The 13,675-nt window shown below is 41.1% G+C and overlaps 1 protein-coding gene across 3 annotated transcripts in view; it reads left to right on the top strand.

Annotated features, from left to right (window-relative positions):
- Positions 1 to 4,070: 4,070 nt before the first annotated feature.
- KAT7 (lysine acetyltransferase 7) overlaps positions 4,071 to 13,675 on the top strand; it is a 34,776-nt gene continuing 25,171 nt past the window's right edge. The window contains exons 1-4 of one of the 3 annotated variants that reach the window (XM_005220530.5): positions 4,071 to 4,239; positions 6,964 to 7,111; positions 11,329 to 11,505; positions 12,622 to 12,861. In XM_005220530.5, coding sequence (XP_005220587.1) covers positions 4,225 to 4,239; positions 6,964 to 7,111; positions 11,329 to 11,505; positions 12,622 to 12,861 — 580 coding nt within the window. In that variant the 5' untranslated portion in view covers positions 4,071 to 4,224. Of the gene's footprint in view, positions 4,240 to 6,924; positions 7,112 to 11,328; positions 11,506 to 12,621; positions 12,862 to 13,675 lie in introns of those variants that run through there. The other 2 variants (NM_001076818.1, XM_005220529.2) reach the window with 2 other exon arrangements.

Raw genomic sequence — 13,675 nt, 5'->3', positions numbered from 1 at the left:
CAAATGTAACAGAGGAGAGGAGATACAGATATGAGGAAGAAAATTCACAAGAACATACACAAAAGATTATCCCTGCTACCCCTGCCCTGTTTGGTTCCTCCTCGACTCTGGGTAAGGTTATTATTATGGCAGCGTTCTGATTGGTCTCCTTGCCACTCTGATCAGTCCCCCTCACAGCTTCCAGAAACAGATCTCTAAAGTGCAAGCCTAATTGTGGGACTCCTCTGCTTAAAATCCTTTAGAGACTCCCCCTCACCTTTGGCCCAGGCTCCAGGACATTTAAATAGTTTCCCAAACCATTCCTGCCTCTTCTTTATGTCAGCCACTCCATATCTAGACATGCCTTCAGCCACCCACACACAGGGCTGCTCCACACCTCTGCTTTTGCACATGCTGTTCCCTTTGTAAGAAAGTCCTTCTTCTCCTTGTCTGCAGGCAAACTTATTTGTCCTAAAAGTTCACCTCCTCTATGCATACTTTCCTAAAGCTTCCAGATAAAATACATTTCCTCCTCTGTACCACTTTTGAACTTTGCTCATTTTTCTATTTTTCCATTACTGCTCTATTGTGTTTTGGAACAACAAGCTTACTGACCTAGGGAAACACGATGTTTTGTCTATCTTGCTTTGACTCAATACCTAATATATAATGCCTGGGTAATCATTCTGTATCTTTTGAATTAAGTGAAGCTCAATAGAAAAAAGCAAACAACCCACTGAGACCATATAAAGTTATAGTCACAAACATTAAGATGTTACAGCCATTACTAGGGTGACTGGAATAACAACAGCCATTTACTTAGCACTTACTCTATCAGGAATTGTGCTAAGCTCTTTATAACAATCATTTCCTTTAACCTTTATACCAACTCTTAAAGTGGCTATTTGTATCTCCACTTTATAGATGAGAAAACTGAGACACAGGTAAATTTTATAAATTGTCCACGAGCAATGCAGAGAGAAAGTGACAGAGCTGAAATTCAAATCTAAATCTGACATCAAAGCCCTGTATTGGACACTAGAAGAGCTGATGAATAAAATAAGTAGGAGTTATGTTCTTATTGCTTGTTAGGCACAGAGTGAGGGAAACAGCACATCTACCAAGTTGTATAAGAAAAAGTACCTATAAAGCAATAAGTGCAGAGTAACATATATCACTATGCCCTAATACCTTAGAAAGAAAAAGTCAGGAAAGACCTTCGGAAGAAAGTAAATATTAAACAAGGCTGAGAGATGCATCAAGGCAGGAAGAAAAGCCTGTATGAAAGTGTAAAGGCAAGAACAGTGGAGCTACCTATGTGAAGTCTGGCAGATGAGGACAGGACAACTGGTAAAAGGTAACTGAGCTGATGAAATCAACATCAGTTCCTGCTTTGGGTGATAACTGTGTCATGATGAAAATAACAAAGTAAAGATTATGTGTAGTTCAAAAAAAAAAAAGGAAGAGAGAAAAAGCTTTCAGGATTTCCCCCTCTCCATTCTAAACATACCTAGGTATTTGACTTTCATCTTTAGTACACACTTTTCTTACGATCACATTTCTATCCCATTGGTGTTAGTTTTTCCATCTTTTTGCTAGAGGGTACACTTTCCAAGGGCAAGAACCATGTCTAAATGAAACCGTAAACTCTTAGTGCTGGCTGCAGTGTTTGAAAATTCAGTTTAAGTGATTAATTAATGTTGAACATCTGTAATGTTGGTGTTTGTATGATGAATAGTTAAGTCAGGATAAGGTTTTACTCTAAAATACTAATTTCCAGGGAGGCATACTTCACCATCTTTGAGTGCTATACATTCAGACTGTGAAACAGTAAACATATTATGATTGACCAGCAAGAATTTACTGTAGGCTTCACAGGTGGCGCTAGTGGTAAATAATCCGTCTGCCAATGCTGGACACGTCTGCCAATGCAAAAGATGTGGGTTCCATCCCTGAGTCGGGAAGATCCCCTGGAAAAGGAAATGGCAACTCCCTCCAGTATTCTTGCCTGACAAATGCCATGGACAGAAGAGCCTGGTGGGCTACAGTCCATGGGAACGCAGAGTTGCACACGACTGAGTGACTAAGCACAGCATAGAATGGACTGAGTACTGTTAAGGATGGTATTAAAGAAGTGAGACATGCTCTTAACATAAGAGCTCCTGACCAACAGTTGGGGAGCCAGAACACTCAAAAATAACCTTAGGAACATACCAGTAAGTGCAGAATAAAAGTAATAGTGTGAAATTAAATGCTTAAGTCCTGAGGGGATACAAAAGAAGAATAAGCAGGAGCCCTTTCCAAATAAGATCTTATGTGCACCTCAAACTAAGTAAGGTATCCAAAAGTATCTATAGTAAAGACTAAAAGCTAAAATAATAAAAACAAAATACCAAAAGCTGTCTGCCTTAACACTAGCCCAGAATATCTCCCTGGTGGCTCAGCTGGTAAAGAATCCGCCTGTAAGGTGGGAGACCTGAGTTCAATCCCTGGATTGGGAAGATCCCCAGGAGGAGGGTCTGGCAACCCACTCCAGTATTCCTGCCTGGAGAATCCCATGGACAGAGGAGCCTGGCGGGCTGCAGTGCATGGGGTCGCAAAGAGTCAGACACGACTGAGGAATTAAGCACGCAGAGTATCTCCAAGGAGAGTGCTAGCTAAGGGTCTGGAACTTCAATCCTTCAGAGTCCTCTGTTTAGCACATCAATCAAATGTTTGCCTTATGCTGCTTCGTTCTTAATCTCAGCTCCAGGAGCGGGGCGGGGGACGGTGGATATCCATTTTAGCTAGCCTTAGGTGACACTGGGGTCCAGGACCCTAAATTAATGACTGAGCCTGCCTGGATCCCACCCATGCGCTCCAGGTCAAGCCTTGGTCCTCTCAAGGCTCTTCTTTCAGCAAGCTAAATGCTCAACGGGCTTCTCTTGTGGCTCTGCCGGTAAAGAACCCGCCTGCAATGCGGGAGACCTGGGTTCGATCCCTGGGTTGGAACATCCCCTGGGGAAGGAAAAGGGTACCCGTTCCAGTATTCTGGCCTGGAGAATTCCATGGACTACAGTCTATGGGGTCGCAGAGTCGGACAAGACTGAGCGACTTTCACTCACTCACTCAAACCCTCAACGTCTGCTATCCACGTCCCTGCCTTTAAACTCTTCTAGCTTACATCTTCCACAACTTCTTCTTCTTTCGAGGCCGCCTCACTATTATTTAAAAATCAGTGCCTGAGATCCAGCTTTACTAAAAATACTCCTTCCTGTTTCTCCGTCCCCCAACTCTTGGCTGAAGCAGCTGAATTTCGAGAGGTCACTTGGGCTCATGAAGTTCAATGCTTCTGCGGCTCTGGCGCACACACATGCACACACATTCTCATCCTGCGGGCCACCCAAGGCGCTCATACCCATACAGGATGGGGTAAGGAGACGGGCGCTCACCACAGAGCTAAACTGGCTCTTCTTTGGAGCTACAGCTTCTGGAGAATGGTTCGGTCTCCTTTTGCGATTGAACGAATTAATCTACTTGATGTTTGCTAAAGGGCAAGGACAATGTCTCCTCTACCAGACAAGAAACTTCCTGGTGATGGACACTACCCTTTCGTTCCTTTCCCAAGCTCCCATTCCTCACCATTTTGACACAGGATAGCTGTTAAACTTGTTTCTTCTGCAAAATATCCCTTCCCAACTTTGAGTTTATGCCCATAAACGGAAACGTCCTTTAGCCAATTCGGCGACGAGGGGGTTAAATCTCAACAACCTGATGGATTCTGGGGCTTTCCTTCCTCGACTTCAGAAATTAAAACGACCAGGAAGGGAAATTTTGCCCAAGGTAAAGATGAGAACCGTTAACTTCAATTGTCAGGCTTCTGCCCCAAACAGGAATGGCTACCCACGCCTACAAAGGGTGTCATTCCCCTATCTAAACATGGCTGGCCCCACTTTCCACCACCGGAGCCACTTCCTGCCCAAGTCCAAAATGGCGCTCAGTAGCCTCACCAGGGGAACGAACCTCCCAGAATCCTCTCTGACCCGTAAAGTTAAGTGACGCAAACCCCAGCCGGAAGTGGAGGAAAAAGCGCCTCAGCCCGCGGCGCCTGCGCAGAAGGCTCTAGACGCTGAGAAGCAGGAGGCACTTGGGATCGTCCGCAGGATTGGGACTGCTACAGAGGCCGCCACGGAGCCCGCCGGAGCCACCGTTCCTGCTGCTGCCGCCGCTGCCCGAATCATAACCGTCGGGCCGCAGCAGCCGGCAATGCCTCGAAGGAAGGTGAGAGGAACAGGACGGGAGGGATGGCGGGTTTCTAAAGACAGTCGTTTGAGAAACATGACGCAGTTGGCCACGCCTTACAATGATTGGGTTCCAACTTGCCGCTCCCCCGAATCTAGCTTAGCAACCCTCTTCTGTCCATACCCAACAGAAAAATGTGGGCCCGACCCTGGCCTCGGCCTATGGTTGCAACTATTCCCGCCCTCTGCTTGCCTGGCTCGGAGGCGTTCTTCTCGTTAATTGGTCGCTGAAACGTCTAGAAACATGTTGATTGGCTGGTGACACCGCCCATTTGGGCTCAACGGTCACCTCCCCGCGTGTGGGGGCGGTGTCTGGGCCCGGCTCTATCGCTGTCCGAAAGGCCGTAGAGAACGATCTCTCCTCTCTTGATTGGGTAGGCCTGCCAGTCTGTCCTGTGGGGGCGCGGTTTATCGGGACCGCGGTTGGGTGACTCGAATCCCCTCCCTTCCGTCTGATGATGCTCACAGAGGCGGAGTTTTGGAGCATCCTTCCTTTCCCCGCGGGGGACACAACAAAGCCGAGAACTGGGTGGTGGAGAACCAGCGCCCACTCCCCAGGGATCTCACTCTCACCTGTTGCTCCTAAGCTGTGATTTTTCCTTGTGTGCTTAGTTAGCCAGCGCCTACAAAATGCAGTTCGTTAAATCAGAAACTTTCTAGAATTGGATGGGGTTTATGAGATCACCTAGGGACACCCCCACCCCTTCTTTTCTCAGCTAAACAAACAGGCTTAATGGAGTACCCCAAGCCGCTCAATTAGGCAATGCAGAGCCGGGACTCCAGAACAAATCTAATTCAATTCAACAAATGTTTATTGACTGCTTGCTACCTGCTGGCTGCTGGGGATTCAAAAATTAATTAGACATGATCCTTGGCTTAAGGAAATCTGAGTCTGATGGGGAAAACAGACTCGTAAATAACTTGAAAAGATCTAGTAAATTCTCTACTTGGCAATAGTAGACAAAGCTTAATGGCAGGAAAGTGAGAGAGCAATTAAGTCTGCTATGGAGTAAGATGGGAAGTAGATTAGTGAAAGCCGGGAGAGAAGAACTCGATTCCATGATCAAGTCAGGAAGGTGATGGTCAGAGATAGTCAGGGATTCAATATCTGAGTAATTGGACTGGATGACTTTTAAGACGCCCCTTTTATTCTGTCAATTTTCTGTGACTGTCTCTGGAGCCTCCACTCAGTATCTGGGCAGATTAGCCTTGGAATATTTGGAAAGTTGATTGTATTTTTGTTCATTTCTGCAGAAATGTTTCTCTTCCCAGAGGCTTTCAAGTATTTATACTTTTTAATGTCTCCTACAGTGATGTACATTGATAGGTGGTATTTATGTTAAGGCTCACCAAATGCAACAGTAGTACTGGTGCCTTGGAATAGGCCCACAGTTCTCTTTCTGCAGTTCCCAAATACAGAGAACTTGTGAAAATGTGTGCTTTTTAGTAGCTTATTTGGTGGCATAAACTGTCCTGAGGCGATTTACAGTTTTTGTGTGTCTCATTTAGTGTGAATGTTTATACATTTTGCTGCAGAAAGGGTATTATTTGCAGATGCATGCAAATTTTTCCCTTTCCAAAAATCTAAAAGATTATGAATTCTAAACAACTGGTGCTTAGGATTTTGAATAAAGAACTTCTATCAATAATTTGAAGCTTCAGTGTTGTTTTTGGTTTTGTTTTTTATTTTTTTAGCAAATATATTTCTCTTTCTGGTTTAGTCAAAGGTATAGTGTTAATAAAAGTTAACACTTTTATTAGCACAGTTGATAAAAGTTATCTCTGTGGCTAATCATGCCTAAGAAGGCTAACAATTGGTAAATAATTATTAATTGAAAAGGTGATTTTTAAAAACTTTCTATTTGCTACTGCTACTGCTGCTAAGTCACTTCAGTCGTGTCTGATTCTGTGCGACCCCATAGACGGCAGCCCAGCAGGCTCCCTCCTCCCTGGGATTCTCCAGGCAAGAACACTGGAGTGGGTTGCCATTTCCTTCTCCAGTGCATGAAAGTGAAAGTGAAGTCGCTCAGTCGTGTCCGACTCTTAGCGACCCCATGGACTGCAGCCCACCAGGCTCCTCCATCCATGGGATTTTCCAGGCAAGAGTACCGGAGTGGGTTGCCATTGCCTTCTCCAACCTTCTGTTTATGCTTACCTATAAGTCTTTATGTGCAAGTCACTCCCTTCCCCCCTTTCTTAAAGCACTTTTGGCATTCAAATGGAGAAACTTTAAAAGTAGATAACATAAGAAAGAAGAATGTTACTCTCTTTCTCCCTAAGTTCTTTTAGGACCATGACATTTTGCATTAGTGTGTGGTTTTTAAAAATGTAATAACTGTTCATGGAGACTTTGAACAAAAGCTACTCTAAAGTTCAGTGGGGTCTAGCACTAACATTTTTCTCATTACCCTTGACTTACTGTAAGTACATGTTTTATGTCAACCAGACTGTTTTGAGTAGAATACTTTATTAAAGTTTGTTGTACTGACCTAATGAACTTGTTTTAGAATTATAATAATACAGTAAGAATTCTTCTGTATTTATTTAATAAAGGTGCATTATTTGTCGGTTGTTCCATTTAAGTAAATAAAAGGAACGTTTGAACTTGGTGTTATCAGCATCACAGTCTGTTTTATTTCCAGTGTTAATTCAAACCCACTGAGTAAATGTTTCTGTGCTAATGTCTGAATCTGTGGTGTTACAGAGGAATGCAGGGAGTAGTTCAGATGGAACCGAAGATTCCGATTTTTCTACAGATCTTGAGCATACAGATAGTTCAGAAAGTGATGGCACATCCCGGCGATCTGCCCGAGTCACCCGCTCTTCAGCCCGGCTAAGCCAGAGTTCCCAAGGTAAAAGACAGCTTCCTTTTTCATGATCACACCTCACAGCTTATTGGACATCATATTATTGTGCTGGTTAATGTGGAAACTGGTCCCTTGTCTGAATGTTGATGACAGAATCTGGTAAAATACAGAATAAATGACTGCGAAGTATTACGTGTTTAAAATGGTTCCATTTGGGGAACTGTCTGATTTGTAGACCCAAAAGAACTGTGTCTGCTTTAATAGATGTGTGAAACATGAATGTCCTGAGTCATTTAATTTTTTATAGATTGCAGTTTCCCAATCAGTAAAATGAGAGTGTTATCTTTTCACTTCCTAAAAGTGGTTTAGGCCTAGGGACTTAAAGTGGTCTCTTGAAGAACTTGTTATTATAGGAGGCCTAGTACTTTGAAGCGAAGTGAAGTGAAAGTTGCCCAGTCATGTCAGACTCTTTGTGACCCTATGGACTATAGAGTCCATGGAATTCTCTAGGCCAGAATACTGGAGTGGATAGTCTCTCCCTTCTCCAGGGGATCTTCCAGGTTGATCTTTGATCAACCCAGGGATCAAACCCAGGTGTCCTGCATTGTAGGCAGATTCTTTACAAGCTGGGCCACAAAGAAGTCCCAGTACTTCTAAAACCATGTTTAATTATACAATATAGTCAGGTACAGTTAATAAATAGAAACAGTTGACCAGCTGTCAATTGTAAATACCCAGAATTTTGCTTTGGTGGTAGAGAATGGGGAATCTCGGTTTTGGAAGGTTCTGTAGTGCAATTGGCCATCTGGGCTTAGATTTGGAGGGTATCCCTGACCCTCCTGGCTCTGCTCTGGGATTCTCTGGGGAAGACAGAAAGTTGTAATTAATACAGAAAGCCGACGAGATGATCAATTAAGAGGGATAGTAAATTAAGAAGGAAAATATAAAATACTTTGAGCACTTAAATAGCATTGATTTGGTTATTGCTGTATGAGCATGTTGCAGAATAAGAGAAAAACATCTATTATTTTCCAAGCAAGAAGGTGGAAACCTTCTCTTTTAGCAACTGTTCTTTATTTTTGAATCTAATATTTGAGCTGAAGTATAGATGTTTCTTGATTTCTCAACTTTAAGTTTTTATCTTTTGGTACAATGGGAATATTGATAAATGGTGACTATAATTGAGGTACTATGCTATGTTCTGGAATACCATGATAGAAAAATCACACTTCTTGCCCTCAAGGAGCTTACAGTATAGTGCAGGATGTAAACTGATATGATAATGTATTGTGGAGTGGGCTCTGAGAGAGGTTGGCATAGAGTGCTGTGGAAGTCCAGAGGTGGAAATCTTAAAGGATCTAGTAGGAATTTACAAGTTGAAAATGGAAGAGTGGTATTATAGGCAGAGGGTATAATATATGCAACAGATTGTGCATAAGTGTTCTTAGAAAGTAATTGGCCATGCACTGCACAGCTGAAAGTTGTAAATATTCAAAATAACTAGGAATTATTAGGTTGGTGCAAAAGTAATTGCAGTTTTGCACTGTCGAATTTTGCCATTTGATACTGGAGTACATTCTTGAATAAAAGTAATTATCTTACATATCATCTCAGTGCTCATTTCTTGGTTTATGTTTTTGCTAATGAGTTATTACTTGCTGTTTATTTTTATATGTATTTTAAACTATGGAAATGATGTTAGACAAAAAGATTTGAGCAATTTTCTTGTTCAAATTCAAAATGGGTCATAAAGCAGCAGAGACAATTTGCAACATCAGCAACACATTTGGCCCAGGAACTGCTAATGAACGTTCAGTGCAGTAGTAGTTCAAGAAATTTTGCAAAGGCCTTCAAGATGAGGAACACAGTGGCCAGCCATTAGAAGGTGACAGAGACCAGTTGAGAGCAATCATAGAAGCTGATCCTCTTACAACTACATGAAGAAGTTAACCAAGAACTCAATGTGGCTTGTTCTACAATTGTTTGGCATTTGAAGCAAATTGGAAAGGTGAAAAAGCTCGATAAGTGAGTGCCTCATGAGCTGACCACAAATCAAAAAAAGGATCATTTTGAAGTGCCATCTACTACTAGGTTGGTGCAAAAGTAATTGCGGTTTTGGACTGTGAATTTTAAATCATTATAACTAAGCTCAAACACATCTTTATTAATCAAAATAGGAACCATTAAAATCAACACATTATTGCAAACAAGAAATAAATTTATTTGTGTAGTGTAAAAATCCATGCTTTAGAATTCAATGAACTCTGGGAAAGCACTTTCTGCCTCCTGCTGATTGTGGAAGCATTTTCCCTGCAGAAAGTTGTTGAAATGCTTGAAGAAGTGGTAATTGGTTAGTGAGAGGTCAGATGAATATAGTGGATGAATCAAAACTTTGTAGCCCAGTTTGTTCAACTTTTGAAGCATTGGTTGTGTGACGTGTGATCAAGCATTGTAATAGAAAAGAATTCTGTTGATAGTATTGGTTGCAGGTGTTGCGATTTTCAGTGCATCTCATTGATTTGCTGAGCATACTTCTCAGATGTAATGGTTTCAGAAAGCTGTAGTGGATCAGACACCTGCAACAGGCCACCAAACAGTGAACGTGACCTTTTTTTGATGCAGGTTTGGCTTTGGGAAGTGCTTTGGAGCTTCTCTGTCCAGCCACTAACCTGGTTGGTCGCTGGTTGTTGTATAAAATCCACTTTTCGTCGTCAAGTCACAGGTGATAATCCAATCGATAAATGGTTCCTTGTTGCATAGAGAAGACAACACTTCAAAATGACAATTTTTAAAATTTTTGGTCAGCTCATAAGGCACCCACTTACCAAATTTTTTCACGTTTCCAATTTACTTCAAATGCCAAATGACTATAGAAAGTCAACGTTGACTTCTTGGGCAATTTCTTGTGTATTCGTAAGAGGATCAGCTTTGAAGATTGCTCTCTATTGGTTGCTGTCACTTTCTGATGGCCAACCATTGCATTTCTCATCTTGAAGGCTCTTGTCTTCCTTTGCAAAACTTTGTGAACCACCACTGCACTGTATGTTCATTAGCCTTTCCTGGGCCAAGTGCATTGTTGATGTGTGAGTTGTCTGCTGATTTATGACCGATTTTGAGCTCAAGTAAAAAAATTGCTTGAATATGCTTTTTGTCTAACATCATTTCTATAGTCTAAAAATAAACAGCAAGTAATAAGTCATTAGCAAAAAGATAAAGCAAGAAACGTGCATTAAAATGATGTATAACATAACCACATTTATTTAAGAATGTATTCCAATATCAAACAGCAAAGTTCAGCAATGCAAAACGACAGTTACTTTGGCACCAACCTAATACCTGAGCACTTAGTCTCTCTAGTAACACTTTATCACCAGTAAGTTACACAACTCCTGAGGACACCATTCACACTATGATTCATGTTACATGGCCCTTTCTAAAACAAAATGTAGACTACATTGTAAATGGAGCCCCTTGGAGATATGCAAACTGAAAACTGAGCTGTGTGCTAAGTTTTACAGGAGAGTTTGAGAATTTCAGTTTTCTTTGAAGAATCTGTAAGATTTACATATTAGGATCTTCTGTTGTTTAAAATAGACTTTAACTTCTGAATTGCTTTTTTTCCTGTAAGTGTCTTCAGATTGGAGATGTAAAAGAACTATTGGCTGCTTCAGAATAGATTTCTGCATCCAAAAATTTTTAAAGTTGTATCCCTGCCTTACCCTTTATGAATCTAGTATTATTTTGCTTTAGAGTGTCAGACAGGGTAATCAGGAAGAAAGAAAGGTCCTTTAAGAAAGGAAATATTTGTGTATTGTTATATCTTTAGTAGTAGAGTATCTCTTTTCTGGTGGGTTAAAGGAAGAAAGAACATGTAGCTAATATTTATAAAGCACTACATTTAGATATCTAAGGATCTTATTAAGTCCCTTATATGATTTATTTCACTTATTTCTCACAGCAAATGTGTGAGGAATGTGTTACTAGTATTTTCCCATTTTTTTAATAGATCAGGAAATAGGCTTGGAGAGATTAACTTGCCCAGTATGCCCATCTAGTTAGTATGATGAAGTGGAATTGAATTACATTCAGCCTTGATTCCAGTGCCTAAGCCATTAATTCTGTGCTGTACTGCACCTCTCTACCATCTCTATGTTGCTTATATGTAGGAGAACCTACATGCTAATAAGTCACACTAATGGAATATAAAACAGATTTCTTTCTTTTTTCTTTAATTGTTTTATTATTTTTAAAATCGGGATCAGATTCCAGTCCTGTTCGAAATTTGCAGTCTTTTGGCACTGAGGAGCCTGCTTATTCTACCAGGAGAGTGACCCGTAGTCAGCAGCAGCCTACTCCAGTGACTCCGAAAAAATACCCGCTTCGGCAGACTCGTTCATCTGGCTCAGAAACTGAACAAGTGGTTGACTTCTCAGATAGAGGTGAGTGGGTATGGGTGATTTGGACTCATTACAGAGAGGATCTAATCAGTTTCCTCTTAGAAGAGGCTTGGAGCCACTGCAGATAGATGCCCAGTACAAAATTCAGCTAGGTGATTGCTGTTTGTCTGATTCCTTTCTTACCTCTTGCTGAGGACAGTTTGATACTCTGCTACTCTTGAGGTCCAGAGTAGCTGGAGTATTATTTGATCTGGCTTGCAATAGGCAAAAGAAACTGACCACCTCTTACTGACAGATAAAGAAGGCTTAAAGCAGATTTTCTTGCAGTCATGCTTATGGGTCCATTTATCTCTGAAGTTCTGAGGAGGAATGACTGTCAGTAATGGGGAATGAATGGTAGGCTATTGAGGTTGTGATTCACCAGGCCAAATTAGAGGCCTTAGAGCAAAGACTATGGACTACTGAACTTCTAACCTGCCAACATGGTCTGTTGGTTTGATGGCATCATATTTACTTTCTTAAAAAAAAAGTGGCCAGTATTTGAAAAAACAAAGATTCTATGTAAAAACATGAGTTACTAGTTTCTTTTAAAAAATGGAAAGCTCTGGGAACGTTAGGTGGCCATTCACTACATAATTGACTGGAACTGAATAGTAGTTATCCCTTTGAGAGAGACAGTCGGCTCTTGATTTGGCCTTGCTCAGCACTAGTAGGCATTTGGTTTGCAACACCTGATTCAGAGTCAAGTCCTTTCACACTCACACCAGGTATGTTCAGTGTCATCCAGAAAGAATCATTTTCATTTATATTCCATTCTATGTATCTCCCAGCAAGAGAGTAGGATGATAGTGTTTTTTAAAAGTTTATTTCCATCCAGGTTTGATTATTCATGATTTGGGGCTTGGGAGAAGCACAAATTAGTGAAATGTATCATGTAAACCTCAAATGGAATTTTAGTCAGAATTTAAAGTTGCAGAAGAGGAATGCTGTTATTAGTTTTTCTTCATTTTGCATTTAGTTTTATGGCAGATAAATGGCAAAAGTTCCTGGTTAAATCACAGGAAGAGGATTTTGGGAAGCCTGTAAACTCTTCTGAATATAATAACCCTCTAAGTAAAATAAACTCCATTCATGAGTTTTACAATCGTTTTACTTTAGAAACTAAAAATACAGCTGATCATGATGAGTCTCCACCTCGAACGCCAACTGGAAATGCCCCTTCTTCTGAATCTGACATAGACATCTCCAGCCCCAACGTGTCTCACGATGAGAGCATTGCCAAGGACATGTCCCTGAAGGACTCGGGCAGTGATCTCTCTCATCGCCCCAAGCGCCGCCGCTTCCACGAAAGCTACAATTTCAATATGAAGTGTCCTACACCAGGCTGTAACTCCCTAGGTAAGTGTGCCCCCACCTCATGACACCGTGGATTGTGTGATTTTCTTTCTCTCTGGAATTAGGATCACCCATAAATGTTTAGTGTTCATTACGACTTAGTTTCTTAGGCTCTTCAATGACCACTGCTTAGAATAACACTGAATTGCTCACTTGGATAAAAGCATTCCTGCTTCTTGGCTTATTGTCCATAATAACAGATTTGGTTACAAGGAAATTAACTATGATGCACCATTCAGTTTATTGAGAACTCCTCCCAGTGAAAAATTCTTTAATTTTTCCAACAAAAACAGAATGTCAGTTATCTCCAAATACCTCATTGTATGGTGCATAGTTCAAGCGTATCGAGGACTAATAATAGAGTGTAAGGTGAATAAATTATGGTTGTATGGCCATAGCTATTAAGGAAATGAGAAAAACATTTTTTGATCAAGAGGCACTGAAAGTGAGGAGTATAGATGAGACCCTGACCTTTTGTGACTTTAGTAGTTTTAGGTCTTGTGGCTTTGTATGCTTAGAAGTATAAACTAGATAAATATTTCTTCTCAGATAGATTAATTATATCATTGTTTCCTTAAGAGTTATTTTTTCTCCTTACTGAGGGATTCTAGTAATGTTTTAAAAATCTTACGTGTGTTCTTTAAGTGAGCTTAGGTGCAGATGTTGGTCTAAACTTTTGTCTAGAGTTGGAAGGTGCTGATTGGGAGACAATGGGCCTCTCTTTCTGTCTACCAGTTTAGCCTTTGAATGTGGCCTCCAGGTTCAGAAAAAAGGTAGAACAGAAAAAGTTGCTGCTTTGCAGACTACCAGTATGTTT

Source organism: Bos taurus, chromosome 19, assembly GCF_002263795.3.
Source record: "Bos taurus isolate L1 Dominette 01449 registration number 42190680 breed Hereford chromosome 19, ARS-UCD2.0, whole genome shotgun sequence".
In the NCBI taxonomy this organism is placed as follows: domain Eukaryota; kingdom Metazoa; phylum Chordata; class Mammalia; order Artiodactyla; family Bovidae; genus Bos; species Bos taurus.
Note: the sequence above shows the minus strand (reverse complement) of the source record. Positions and strands in the feature narration are given on the sequence as shown.